Raw genomic sequence first — 14,510 nt, forward strand, 5'->3', positions numbered from 1 at the left:
CCTCACACCTGACCGTTTGACCAGCTGTGATTGACACTTCAGCCTCCTGGAAACACCTAGGGATCATGGCACCTCTTGCCACGAAGATGAAGATAGCTAGCGAGAAACTGCAGCTTTAATCCTCGGGCCTTGGCTCAGTCTACAAGATCTGTCTCAGACTGGGACTTGTCTTGTCAGCACAGTAACGAGATCCTGAGTGACTTGAGTCCTCTGGTGAAGTCAGACCTGAAGCTACAGAATAGTGTTTTGCTGACTGTAAGATATTTGGCCACTATAGCAAAGCATTGCGTTGTGAGAGACATATAGAAGACTACAGTTGAGGTATTCAACGCTTTAATTTGTCCTCATCATGCAGTCAGTAGAGCTTTATATTTATTTATTTATTTATTTTGACAAGGACATCACAAATTACACTGGACAACCAAATGCATAAAAATGTAAATACAATACATATATAGTATTATAAACATTAAATTACATCATAAACACATACACATTACAATCCTTTACATAAAACTGCAAAGCTTGATTATTAGGTGTCAAAATTGGTCACATACAGTACTTAAGTTACATTATCCTCACTTAAAAATTACGATTACCATAAACAAGTTAATGTATTTTTATTTTTTTTTATTTTACAGTTTTCTGAGAATTTCAAATAAATACATCCAATAATCAACGTAATGAAATATAATGAATATACAACTACTTAATTTAATTTCTAATTAATATAAAGTTAATTTTTTAATACAGTATACTACCAATTAAACAATTGGACATTTTTTGTAAGTAGTCTCTCACACTGAAAAGGTTGTTTTTATTTGAAATAAATTGTAAATTTATGTGAATATTGCAAAATATTATTTAATCAGAATTTTTTTTCTCCCCGAAAATGATATAAAGAAAACTTATAGACTAAAGACGAATGGTTTAAAATAATAGCAGAAACTGAGGAAATGGACAAAATGACACATGCACTTCGGTTACAAAAAGAGATCTTTGAAAAGAAATGGAGTAAATGGCTGGCTTTCTCCACAACAACAATATAATTATCCATAATTTAACATTTACATAATTCTAGAGGTTATGCATCATTGAGAGAATATGTTTGGCAATCTTTTATTTTATTTTATGCTTTCCTAAAATATTTATTTATTTTCTTGAAGTGGTTAATTTAATATTTTTATGTATGTAATGAATGAATGAATCAAGTTTGGTCAAAAGTTTGGGATCAGTTTTTTAATGTTTTTTTTAAGAAAATTATTCTGTTCATTAAGGTGGCATTTATTGTAAAAAAATACAATTTACAATTAAATTAAGTAAATTGTAAAACATTTATTACAATTTTAATAACTGCTTTCTAATTGTATGTAGTTTCAAATAAAATGGTTACTCCAGTCATTATTGCTTTTATTACTATTACCATTAATAATAACAATAATAACAATAATAACAACAATAATAATAATAATAATAATAATAATGATAATTAATATTACAGTGATTTCTAAAGGATCGTGTGACTCTGAAGACTGGAATAATGAAGCTGAAAATTCATCTTTAAAATCACTGAAATAAATGATTATATTAAATGATAAATTACTTTTGAACAGTTATTTTATAGTGCAAGAACATTACAGTGCAGGAACACTATTTTACCATTTGTACTGTATTTTTGATGAAAACAATGCAGCTTTGGTGAGCAGGAGAATTATGTTGTTTTATAACATTTAAAAATCATACTAACTCAAAACTATTGATCGGTAGTGCATGCATACATGTGTACATACAGTATATACAGTTCAAGTCAGAATTATTAGCCTCCCAGTTTGCAGTATTTCCCCCCTCATTTTCTGTTTAACGGAGAGATTTTTTTTAGCACATTTCAAACATGATAGTTATAATATCTGATTTATTTTAAATTTGCCATGAGGACAGTAAATAATATTTGACTAGATATTTTTCAAGACACTTCTATAAGCTTAAATTGACATCTAAAGGCTTAACTAGGTTCATTAGGTGAACTAGACAGGTTAGGGTAATTAGGCATATCATTTTTTAACAATGGTTTGTTTTATAGACTATCAAAAAACAGCTTAAAGGGGCATATAATTTTGACCTTAAAAAATGTATTCTAGCCGAAATAAAACAACTGTGTATACTATATTTTATTATTATTATTAATATTATTATTATTTGTTTTGTTCCCACTGGTTATATGTTCCTAAAAAACTATTAAAAACAAAAAAAAAGTATAAAAATTATATATATTTTTTTACTTTTGTATAAGTAATTGATTTTCAAAGCTGGATTTTCAACATCATTACTCCGTTATCACATGATTCTTCAGAAATTATTCTAATATGTTGATTTGCTGCTCAATAAACTTTTCCTCTTAATATATTGAAACAGTGGTGATAATTTGAATTTCATTTGAATTACATTCAAGGTTTTACTAGGCAACTATTTTCTAACCATAACACACTATGACAAGGTAAATAGCTTTGTTAAAACAACAATCAAAAGTTTAAAATCTAACAAATATTTAATCCCAATATTACATACTGTAGACATTAAACACCTCTAAACTTTAACATAATGACTGAAAACACTAATAAATACTCAAATTTAACATGTACACGCATCACAAAGTCTTATGTAAAGACTAGTGCTCTCAGTTGAGCACTGTATGTACATCAATCATTCATTTTCCTTTGGCTTAGTCTCTATTTCAGAAGTCGCCACTTCCCGCCGCAACCCAGTATTAGGAAACACCCATCCACACTCATTCACACACACACACAGTACCTAGACCGGAGTACCTAGAGGAAACCCACGCGAACACAGGGAGAACATGCAAACTCCACACAGAAATGCCCACTGACCCAGCTGGGACTCGAACCAGCAACCTTCTTGCTACGAAGCAACAATTTTATTGCATACAGTATGATGCACATATAATATATTAATTAGCTCATTAAGTAACCTGAAAAAGTGCAGCTCAGCTGAGAAGTGTATAATTCGTTGGATATACTGTACTGTACTTAAAAGTGCTGCAGAAATAAAGCAATTATAAGTTTAAAAGCAAATTTAAAAAAAAACTCAAAGTTCGATGATATGAATGAGGAAATTTAATGATCTGTTTACTCTTGTCTTACAGATGTTCACAGCGCCGCACTGACTTTTGATTTAGTGAGCACTCTCCCACTCACAGAAGCACATGCATCTTACTTTAATCAAGAACGTCCTTTCCATTCTCCCAGACCATCCGCCTCATCTCGCTCTGTTTTTCCCTACAACTCAAATTAACTGCAGGAATATAATCAGATTTCTGACAGATTATATACTTTATGGGTGATGGGTTAGGTAGATATTTGAAAAATTGAGCATTCAAAGCAAAAACTCGACAGACCGTGTAAAAGCTCTTAGTGAGAGGGATTCAATATATTTTCAAATACTCTCATGAGGAGAAACCAAGGAGTCTTTTAAGGCAAGATTTCTGCTCTCTGAGATCAAGCCTTGCATGTCTTCATTGAGAGTGCTAAATCGAGTGATAGGAATTTATTCTCCTGCAAAAGGCTCCGGCTCAGTGAATTTGTGGTAACATCATATGGTTGGCTACATTATCTTCTGTATACAAATGAGCACTGCTTAGAGAAAAAAGAATTTTGTGTTTGTGTATTTTATGTATGTATTTTTTCACACAAACCAAAATAAAGTTCTCAGGATATTAAAGGGGTCATAATATACTTTTTACACAATCAACCTTAAGTCATGATGTTCTATTCAAGCATGCCAAAGATCTGCAGATTTACAAAGCAAGAAGTCTACTCCATAAGCAGTTTGACCAAGGCTTCTCAACTCCCTCAAATATTTCTATTGTAGTCCATTTTTTTCCCAGGAACATTTAAATCGCATTATTTCCAATTAAAACAAATCAAACAAGCATGCAAAGAAAGATGCACAGATGTACTGTAATATGCTGATACACATGAAATTTAAATTCCTCATCAACTGATTACATTTACTGACATTAGCAACTTTATGCAAACTTTTGTGCTTTTGTTAATGCAAAATAGAACTTACTTCATTACTCACATGACTTGCTGTCCATCAGTCAGCTTTCATTTCACAAGTGTTGGGGTCCATGCTAAAAAAAGACAACTTAAATCAGGAGTTTAAACCGACATGAACATACAGGGTTGGCCATTTATATGGAGACACCTTAATAAAATGGGAATGGTTGGTGATATTAACGTCCTGTGTGTGGTATATTAGTATATGTGAGGAGGCAAACTTTTCAAGATGGGTGGTGACCATGGTGGCCATTTTGAAGTCGGCCATCTTGGATCCAACTTTTGTTTTTTTAATAGGAAGAGGGTCATTTGACACATCAAACTTATTAGGAATTTCACAAGAAAAACAATGGTGTGCTTGGTTTTAACATAACTTTATTCTTTCACGAGTTATTTACAAGTTTCTGACCATTTATAAAATGTGTTCAATGTGCTGCCTATTTTGTTGGATTGTCAATGCAACCCTCTTCTCTCTCTCTTTACAGATTGATAGCGACACCGTAGGAGAAATGCCAGCCCAGGCTTCCAGTGTCCGTAGTTTCAGGTGCTGCACATCTTATATCTTCACAGCCCTGAGGACCGTCCATCTTTACAGGTGCAGCAAGGGCTTTTTTCTTTACCTTTTGTAAATGTTTGAAATTAGGAATGCTTCTGCAGAAGACATGTCAGTGTTTTTTTTATGTAAACTATAATTTTTTAATGTAAATATTTTAATGTTAAGGTATAATTTTGAATGTTTATGGGCTAATTTTTTTTTAATATAAATAAATAAATACATGTTTAAATGCATATGCTTGTGTGATTGTGTTCCTCTGTAGGGGGCACCTCAGTCAGCGGCCTTGCATAAGCTTTTTACAGCATAATACTCACTACTTATTACTCTTGAGTACTTTTAAAAGGGCTAATTTTTTACTTATACTTTGAGTAATATTTACAACAGATACGTTTACTCTACTTGCACTACTATTTTGGGCAAGTAATGGTCCTTTTACTTGAGTATAATTTGTCAGTACTCTTTCCACCACAGGCCGCAACAAAGGTTTTGTTTCCATTTCCCTATGATGAGAGCACAGCTCGCATGTGGACACAAGAAGTTGGATTACAGTGGTCTGCTAACACGTGACAAAAATGTCTGTAAGGAACATTTTTTACACTAGAGCACAGGTGTCAAACTCAGTTCCAAAAGGGCCGCAGCTCTGCACAGTTTAGTTCCAACCCTAATTAAACACACCTGATCAAACTAATTGAGTCCTTCAGGCTTGTTTGAAACCTACAGGTAAGTGTGTTGGAGTAGGGTTGGAACTAAACTGTGCAGGGCATCGGCCCTCCAGGAATTGAGTTTGACACTTCTGCACTAGAGCTTTTCAGTGATATCCGAATTAGCCACTTTTCTCCTTTAAAAAAAAAAGACACGGTTCTAGCTTGTGTTGATTGTCCTGTCTCTACGAATTTGGTAAGTGTGTGATCAATGTTTTTTGTTTATATTTATTCAGATGGCAAAGTTAGTATCGTTTCAGTTTCTAAAGACATTACTTAGTCAAATTATTTCTTTACTTTTCAGTTTTCAGTAACATCACTACAATATTATGGACTGAAAATCCTTCACTTCCACACAGCTCTCAGATGCACTGTAAACGCCGCTCTCCAAATCACTATTTCCCCTGCATCTGTGTTTGTGTTGCCGGTGTGAAAATCAGCTGTGGTGCATGCAATGAAACTTCTCTTTTCACGCAAACCCTTCCCTCTTTCGCCATTTGACACACTCACCTAAACAAAACTGGACTCACACACTTTCCAGACTTTTTTCAAACTAGAGGTGTGAAAACACCCTGCCGAGACGGAGGGTTTCACAACCTTTTAACATCTAAAAGTTAATCAGTAAATTGTTCTTTAATTTTTTAGATTGCAATGTACTGTTATATGATTCTTTTTTGTGTTTGTGCATCTGCTCGGCTGTAGGCTTGAACACACAGGTTCCACAGATTAAGTCGAGGGAGTTCTCTTGACCTTTCCATCAAATGCCACGCAGTTTGAGGTGTACAAGCATAATTAAACGTCACAGTTTTGACGCCGTCTCATCTTTGCGTGCCAACCGCGCACCCCATCACTGCTGTTCATTAGCCAAGTTTAAGATGTTGAGGCCATAGGTTAATGACAGCAACCACCGAGGCCTGAATAATATTGTTTATCTTCTCCTTTGCTTTTTCTCCTGCTGCATGTTCACAACTGTTTCCATATCTTGCGACAACATCGGTAATGAGGGGATGTTGACGCTTGGTCTTGTTAGTTGTGTACATTGTCAGGAAAATTAAGCTCTCTCCAGGCTTACGCAGCTCGCGATTTGCAGTGACATTTAACCATTAGCTCCATGCTGAATTGGACAAACGAACAAAAGCAGAAGCACAAAACGCAAATCATATCCAATTAAGCGAGGCATGAAACGGTGAAACCCTAGCAGGAGATTTTACAGGCAGTGCACGAGGAAAGGTCAAGCTCTGACAGAACAGGCCACAGTTAGACGACTGATTACGACTAACGAGCCCTTTGCTTTAGTCAGAATTAGCTGCATTACACAAAGACCAACCTCCCAAGTCAATACAGCGCCCACACCATTTATTGGGCACATTTAAGAAGGGGAAGTTTTTCTCCATCTATTCATTTCAGAAATATAATGTGGAAAGCTATGTTTATTAATAATGCGACTTGTCCTTTTTCAACTCTATATCTGCCTTTTTGAAATGCTTTTCATAACAAAAGTCGCATAAGCTCACATAGCAAACATAATATTAAAAATAACATTTCTTTTTTATAATCTTGACAAAATGCCTTTTTTTAAATTTCAAAATTTTATTGAACCTTTCCACTACCTAAATTTTAATATTAAATTGATTAATCAGCCCTACAAATAAAATGACTTTTTACGTTATTTTATATTTGTACGAATGTTCAAGTACCATAATTCCTCAATACAGCTCACTTTGGGCTCTATTTTAACGATCTAGGTGCAAAGTCTAAAGTGCATGCTGCAAAAGCATCAAGTGCAAATCCACTTTTGCTATTTTACGGACAAAAAAAAAAACCCTCTGCTCATGGTCTAACAGGGTTGTGCTTATTCTCTTAATGAGTTCTGGGTGTATTTTGAGCATTACCAAATGAACCATAAACCAATCCAAGTCTCATCTCCCATTCCCTTTAGAAGTCAGTTGCATCGCACCATGGCACAATTGCTATTTACATGGTGGACTTTGTAAATGGAAATACTGAATGCTTCACTAGTGAGAAAACAGTTTACCAGACCATCTGCACGAGGATAAAGGACGAGCTTCTTCCATTCAGCCTCTTTACTTTCTCTTTACTTTATTCCTTTACATTTGTTGATAAGGAAACAGTGTTGTACACACTCCACTGAAGACATTCATTTGCCTGCATATTTAATTTCATTTGTTAAGCACAAAGATTTGTTTTAAAAATATTTCTAAATTCAGTTATAATTTCTAGCAAACGAACAAATGAACTATACTAATAACGATGAAGTGTGGTCAAAAATCAGCCTAGCAAAATAGTTTGCAATTGATTGCTAAACTGATTTTCTATTTAAACAACCTGGCGAAAAAAAAGAAAAGTTAGAGTTACGCTCTAATTTTAGAGTAAACAGCAACAAATCATGACATGCACGCTTTATTCCTTATTGCACCGGGTGTATGATAGGGCCCCATATAATCAGAATATCCAATTTTCCCCTTTTCCATATTAGACACTTGCATCACTTTTACATTTTTTTCACTTTTTGCCAAACATCCCTGGATCTCTTTTTTCAAAATTGCAGAAAAATGTATTTGTAAAGGATTATTAAATACTCTGCACTTTTAATGTACATAAAATAAAGGACAGAAAAACTACAACACCACAAAAAACTGCGGTGGCCAGGAAAGCAAACTTGCTAAAATTTAAGAAAACATTACAAAAATGTCAGCAAATTAAGAAAAGATCTTCATCAGTTTGACAGCAAACATGCTGCAAATCGTCAAAGAGACCCTAAAATGAGACAGACCTGGATATTTAGGCTATGATAATTTAGGCTAATAAATACTAAAGACACGTGAATTGGGATATTAAAATCCGACGAGCGGGCGCAGCCATTTCAATCTTTTTGGCTCAAGACTTCCGGTCTCATACACTTCCATTCATTTTTAGACATTAAAAACTTCTCGTTTTGCTGTTTGATATTGCAAACTGATATTTTTTTATTATATTGTTCTACTTGGTCTGTATAGTCATGCAAACATTTGTTTGTAGAGCAAGTAGTCTGACTGTTTTCTGCCATTTATTATTCCTAGTCATTTCTACCATAGGCGACTGAATCGGAAGTTCTAAAACAATCGCGAAAACATACGCACTTCCACATTTTAGAATAAGGTCAATAGGCTGCATCCGAAACCGCCTACTACCAAAGATTATAGAATACACAAGACAATCGTTTTGTTTTGAATGGAGAAAAAGGTATTGATCAATAAGATCCGCCTTCTAGTACAGGAGACAATGGTAGATTACTATATGGCGAATAAAGCTCACCTTCTAGTACAAGAGCCAATCATCGATTGCTATAGACTGACAACACTCTGGGGGAGGGGCTCAGGCAAGACGTAAGTTTCTGCAGATTTGGTGTAATTCAAATGTTTAGAAATAAAACTAAAGACCCAGTTGTTGTTAAATTGTATTGGTGATTTCTAAAATTAAATTTAATCATAAGCTTGGCAAGCAGTTTTGGCAAATTTGATGTTTCCCCATTCAGACAGAATGCCCTAGCATACTGCCCCGAGATGATCGCCAAGTTAAATGACTTGTCTTAAAGGGAAATGGCTACTACTCAGTAGGTACTGCATTTGAATTTAAACAGACTACTCAGCCGTTAGGAAAGTACATTCCATACAGTATGAATGTGAGCAGTATGAATGGAATTTAGACGTATAACATCCGCCGTTATGCATCAGTTGCGTTGATTCACTCACATTTATGAATTCTCTCGTGGGGCATCATAGGATAGCGCAATGTGCATAGGATGCACACTTCAGAATCTCGCCAGAAGTAGTACAGTAGGTCTTTTACTGTAGTTCTTTTTGTGTTGTGCGAAAATGCAGTGCGTTTTTGTAAATTGTTTGCATTGTGAGAACATTTGATGGCATTTTTTTTGTAAATGCATGCGTTTTAATAAATTGCAGCATGTTAAGCTTTCTTGGCCGCCATAAATCATTATCAAATTGCAATTGCAATTTGAAACGTTGCAATTTTTTAATCGCAAGAGGCTGCAATATGAAATAGCAACCAGACTGCTGGCTGTGTGTGACTTACTAGCCATTTGAGTGAGCAAACTTTTGTTCTGCCCAATCAGAATTGCGCAATCGAACTATGACCACAATAAAAAAAAGAAAACAAACAGGAAAGCACTGACAAGTGGAATTATGGTGTCTGCTGCTTTAGAAGCATTAATAGACAAATTAATATAAAAAAACTGCATTTGTAATATGAGAATATTTTGGTTTTAAAGTCACAGACACGAAATGAAAACAAGTCATTTTCAAGGGCTGTTGCAGAATTGCTTATAAATTACTGAGCTGGAGCTTGACTACAAAATTAAATTGTAATTCAAATCGCTATCGCAATATCTGTCAAAAAATAAAAAATAAAAATAAAAAAATACTGCAATTACATATTTTTCCCAAAACGCACAGCCCAATCCAGTGTAATCGCTTTTCTATTACAATTACAATTGTTCTGTTGTTTATATGCTCTTTTGATTTACGTGATAGAAAGCAACTCCGCTAGTATTGTTGTTGACGATGATATGACTCCTCTCCATTACCTAAACAATGCAAGTACTGACAATCAAAACTGTTAGAAAATGTGTGAAGTGCTCCTTTAACTGGTTCCTTGAGCTTGAGCATGTTTCGGGGTAAAAGCAGATGCGATACCCCCTCACCCCCAAATGTTCCGACGTGACTCTATCTGTGTGTGTTTATGGAGTAGAAGACTGGAGATTGCCTGTGACAGTGGCGAAATGAGGCTAACAAACAGTCTAATGAGGATGTGCCAGAAACACGCCTTCATTTGTGCATGTGTGTGCCGAGAGGGTATGTGTGCCCTCCCTCTGCTATAATCCATTTAATAGGACTCTGTTCGAAGAGCTGCTCAGAGTCAGTTTTATCACACAAGGATGAGAGGAAAGGAATAATCCAACAAACCTTACAGTGACCCAAAAATGAAAACTCTTGTCATTTATTACTAACATTCTGCAGTACCGCTAATGACCCTACAGAGCCACAAGCAGTTGGGGAAATGGATTTACTCGTATTGTTCTAACCTCCTGTGCAACACAAACAGTCATATTTTTATATTTATTTTTTAAACGTTTTATTGTCATATTAAGTTTTGTTTGACTTGTCTTTGTGCAAACAAGGAAATCATTGGGGTCCAAAAACAAAATTTATTTTTTGACTTTCATTACAGTGAAAAATTATTTACATTTTTAATTTTATTAATTTTATTTTTTGGCCTCTTTAATTCTTTGAAACAAAGCAAACAGTCACATAAGTTTGTGTGACAGGTAAATGATGAAAGAATCATAATTTGGGGTGAAAGTTTAATTTTTAAGTAAATAAAGGTGTAGGGGCAGCACGGTGGCGCAGTGGGTGGCACAATCACCGCAAGAAGGTTGCTGGTTCGAGCCTCGGCTGGGTCAATTGGCATTTCTGTGAGGTGTTTGCATGTTCTCCCTGCTTTCCAAAGGGTTTCCTCTGGGTTTCCTCTGGGTTCTCCGGTCCAAAAACATATGATATAGGTGAACTAGGTAAGTTAATTGGTCGTAGTGTATGTGTGTGAATGAGTGTGTATGGGTGTTTCCCAGAGATGGGTTGCAGCTGGAAGAGCATCTGCCACGTAAAACATATGCTGGAAAGTTGGTGGTTCATTCCACTATGGCGAAAACAAATTAATGAATCAAGGTGTATTATCATGTTTTTCTCAACTGGAACAAGCTACAGTACGAATTGTATCGGCTCTATTTGCACAATTTAAAACACAATATTGCATTACAGAATCTTAAAATGTAAACACTAAAGCACTCCAGTTTTTACAGTGTGAAATAATAAAGCCTTTAAGAAGGCTAGGGTTCAAGTCAATTTCTGTATGGAGTTTGCATGTTCTCCTCATGTTGGCGTGAGTTTCTAGGGGGAAATAAAAGGTCATCAACAATTTTCATCAGACTGACTATCACCGGGGTGTGTACATAACCATAGAATAAACTCAAAATATTGGGCAAAAAAAAAAAAAAACGAAAAAAAAAAAAAAACTAACCATTCTGGGGTGCGTTTCCCAAACAATGACATAACTCGTGGCTGAACTATAATAGTACCACGCATCGTTTCAGAAAAGAAGGATGTAGTGAGGAGTGTTTCCCAAAACCATAGCTGCCTTGTTGCAGCTGTAGCTTGCTTTGCCTATGTTTCCATTACAAATACAACTGAGAATATGCCATATTCTATTCTAAAACATAAAAACCACTAAGCTAACACTCTAATCTCATATATAAATCATATAAATCATTAGGATAATGGGTGTAATTTACAGTAGGCAATTTATTAAGAAAAGAAAAAAATCCTTCTTAATAATAATTATTATTCATTCATTCATTTTCTTTTCAGCTTAGTCCCTGTAATTAGTATTTATTTATGTATTTATTTATTTATATTAATAAGTAGAGAGGCGATGCAGTGGCACAGTAGGTAGTGCTGTCGCCTCACAGCAAGAAGGTCCCTGGGTCGACCCTCGGCTTAGTTGGCGTTTCTGTGTGGAGTTTGCATGTTCTCCCTGCGTTCTTGTGGGTTTCCTCCGGGTGCTCCGGTTTCCCCCACAGTCTAAAGACATGCGGTACAGGTGAATTGGGTAGGCCAAATTGTCCTTAGTGTATGTGTGTGTGTATGTGTGTGTGTGTGTGTGTGTGTGTGTGTGTGTGTGTGTGTGTGTGTGTTTGTGTGTGTGTTTCCAAGAGATGGGTTGTGGCTGGAAAGGCATACGCTGCATAAAAAAGTGCTAGATAAGTTGGCGGTTCATTATATAATAAAGGGACTAAGCCAACAAGAAAATGAATGAATGAATAAATTATATTATTAAGTAGGATATTTTTGTTTATTTTATTTAAAAAAAAAAAAGCCTACTTTTACAATTTGACACATTCAAACTACCGCAGAAATCTTCAAACCAACAGGCCCATGTCATATACAGTAAAGATACATATCTTAATAAATAACCTACTATAAATTAAAACTATTAACGTATGCTATATGTTTTTGTTTTCACAAGCTTTGGCTGCATTCAGAATGGCATAAATGTTTTCAAAGGGCACTGCGAAGGGAACACAATTGTAAACATGAAGATGGCTAAATCTGAACTGTAAAAATACTTTAAAGGAAATTACACCTAAGAGAGACGACTTTAACGCTTTTTTTTAAAATATTGGAACGTTCCAAATGAATAGGGCATAAGATAACCGGGAATAGAACACAACCAGGAATATGCTTCTAAATACAGCTCGATAGATGTAGTTGCAAACGTACTGTACAAGTTTGCCACACAGTTTGCGAATGTCCACTGGAACGATGAATTTGGGAAACCCCAAATCAAAACTATGACCACAATAAAAGAGAGAAAACAAACAGGAAAGAGCTGACAAGTGGAATTATGGCATCTGCTGCTCCAGATGCATTAATAGGGAAATTAATATAAAAAAAAAGATTACTGAGCTGGAGCTTGACTACAAAATTAAACTATAAATCAAATCGCTATCTCAATATCTGTCAAAAATAAATAAATTAAAAAAAAAAAAAATTGCAATTACATATTTACCGAACAAACTAACGACGTAACTTGTGATCTTAGTTGGCTAACAATAATTTTCGGAAATGCACCCCTGATTTAAACATAAACCTGGCATAGATTTTATATTTCACATTGACATTACACAGCTGTGACATCTATAAGCACTATCACAGAGCAACACAGAGAACAATCTACTCCAGCAGGAGGGCCTGGTTAGAAGAGACACCCTCTTATTTTGGAAGGACCCTTTATCTGTCGCACTCGTCCTCCTTCTCGTTCTCTTGCCCTCCCTTTCTCCCATTCTCCTGGCAGGCTGGCCAGCCATAAGGTGGGGTGGTGCCTGAGGATAATGGCAGCAGAAGGCAGAGGAAGCGGACATCTGGCAAATGCTGCCCCAATATGTTTCTATGAAAGAGGCGAGGAATTTTCAGAAGACACGACGCTTACCCGAACGACACGCTCGGCGGCAAAAAGAGGAAGATTAAAAATAAAATTAGTTAACATCTTGCCCGTTTCACCCCGCGATGCACATTTCAGTGTGCAAGAACTGATTGCAGCTGCCATTTACATTACAAAACCCGAGCAGGAGAATGTGTAGCGTTAATTAGAAGAAATCATGTGTTGCCTCCTAAAGCTAATTCACTAAGAACAGATGTGGTCCAGAATTATTTAACCCACTCTCTAGATTTCGGTCTTTCTCAGACAGTGGCAAACTCACTCGCAGCGTTTCTTCCTTTTTAGTTTTATTTATTTTTCGTTAGAAACATATTGTTCATTTGAAATGCAAATGTGCTCCATTACAGCCCCCCCCCCTCCCCCATTCCAATCATGTTAGTTCTAATGAGGTGTAAAATATGTACATTAATGACAGAGTTATATAGTTCTAGGGGCGAAGAAATTGCTCCTAATCATTGCCTACATTGTTGAGACAACAAACCACTTCATTCTGCTGGCTCATTAGCTTTAGAGGGAATCATGTTAAGAAAAAAGGCGGTCGGGATTCAGAGGTATGGCCATGTTGTTTAATATTATCTTGATATACTACAACTATGACAAACACTTTAACAGGTTGGATGTAGCTGAAATAAAGTTCAAAGAATGTACATTAAATGAATTGTCATTTGCTCTAACGTTACAGCTTGTGATTTTATGCTGTTCAATTATTGTTTAGTGTCTTTCTTGCCACTATAAAATTCAAGAAAACTTATATAACTCTAACTACTGTTAAAATTGGGTAATATACCGTTTAATTAATATATACATTAATTACCCAGTTACTGAAAGTTCAAATGTTAAGTATCTTATATGCACAAGCAATGGCGGATTTAGACATGGGCAATATGGGCGGTCGCCCAGGGTAGCATCTTGCTGGGGGCGGCATGAGGAGACGGTGCAAAAAAAAGTGCCCCGGAAAAAGCTTTGAGATGTGGCTATCCCAGAATAAAGATGTTAGGGGGTATTTACATTTGGCGTCTTTTGCACACGCAAGTTTGTTATTCTTTATGTGCAACCGAAACAATGCTAGTGAAAACAAATTGACGCATATGTGCAGAAAGCCATTGC

General features: G+C 35.6%; 1 protein-coding gene across 17 annotated transcripts in view; it reads right to left on the reverse strand.

The window, feature by feature from the left end:
- The window catches only part of paqr3a (progestin and adipoQ receptor family member IIIa), a 228,738-nt gene that overhangs the window by 90,088 nt on the left and 124,140 nt on the right, over positions 1-14,510 (reverse strand). For 6 of the 17 annotated variants that reach the window (XM_073950035.1, XM_073950033.1, XM_073950032.1 and 3 more), the window contains one exon: positions 4,087-4,150. The exons of 6 other annotated variants lie outside the window; for them this stretch is intronic. In XM_073950035.1, coding sequence (XP_073806136.1) covers positions 4,087-4,091 — 5 coding nt within the window. In that variant the 5' untranslated portion in view covers positions 4,092-4,150. The remainder of the gene's footprint in view (positions 1-4,086; positions 4,151-14,510) is intronic. 5 more of the 17 variants (XM_073950037.1, XM_073950036.1, XM_073950049.1 and 2 more) reach the window with 1 other exon arrangement.

Source organism: Danio rerio, chromosome 5 (assembly GCF_049306965.1).
Source record: "Danio rerio strain Tuebingen ecotype United States chromosome 5, GRCz12tu, whole genome shotgun sequence".
NCBI classification, from domain to species: domain Eukaryota; kingdom Metazoa; phylum Chordata; class Actinopteri; order Cypriniformes; family Danionidae; genus Danio; species Danio rerio.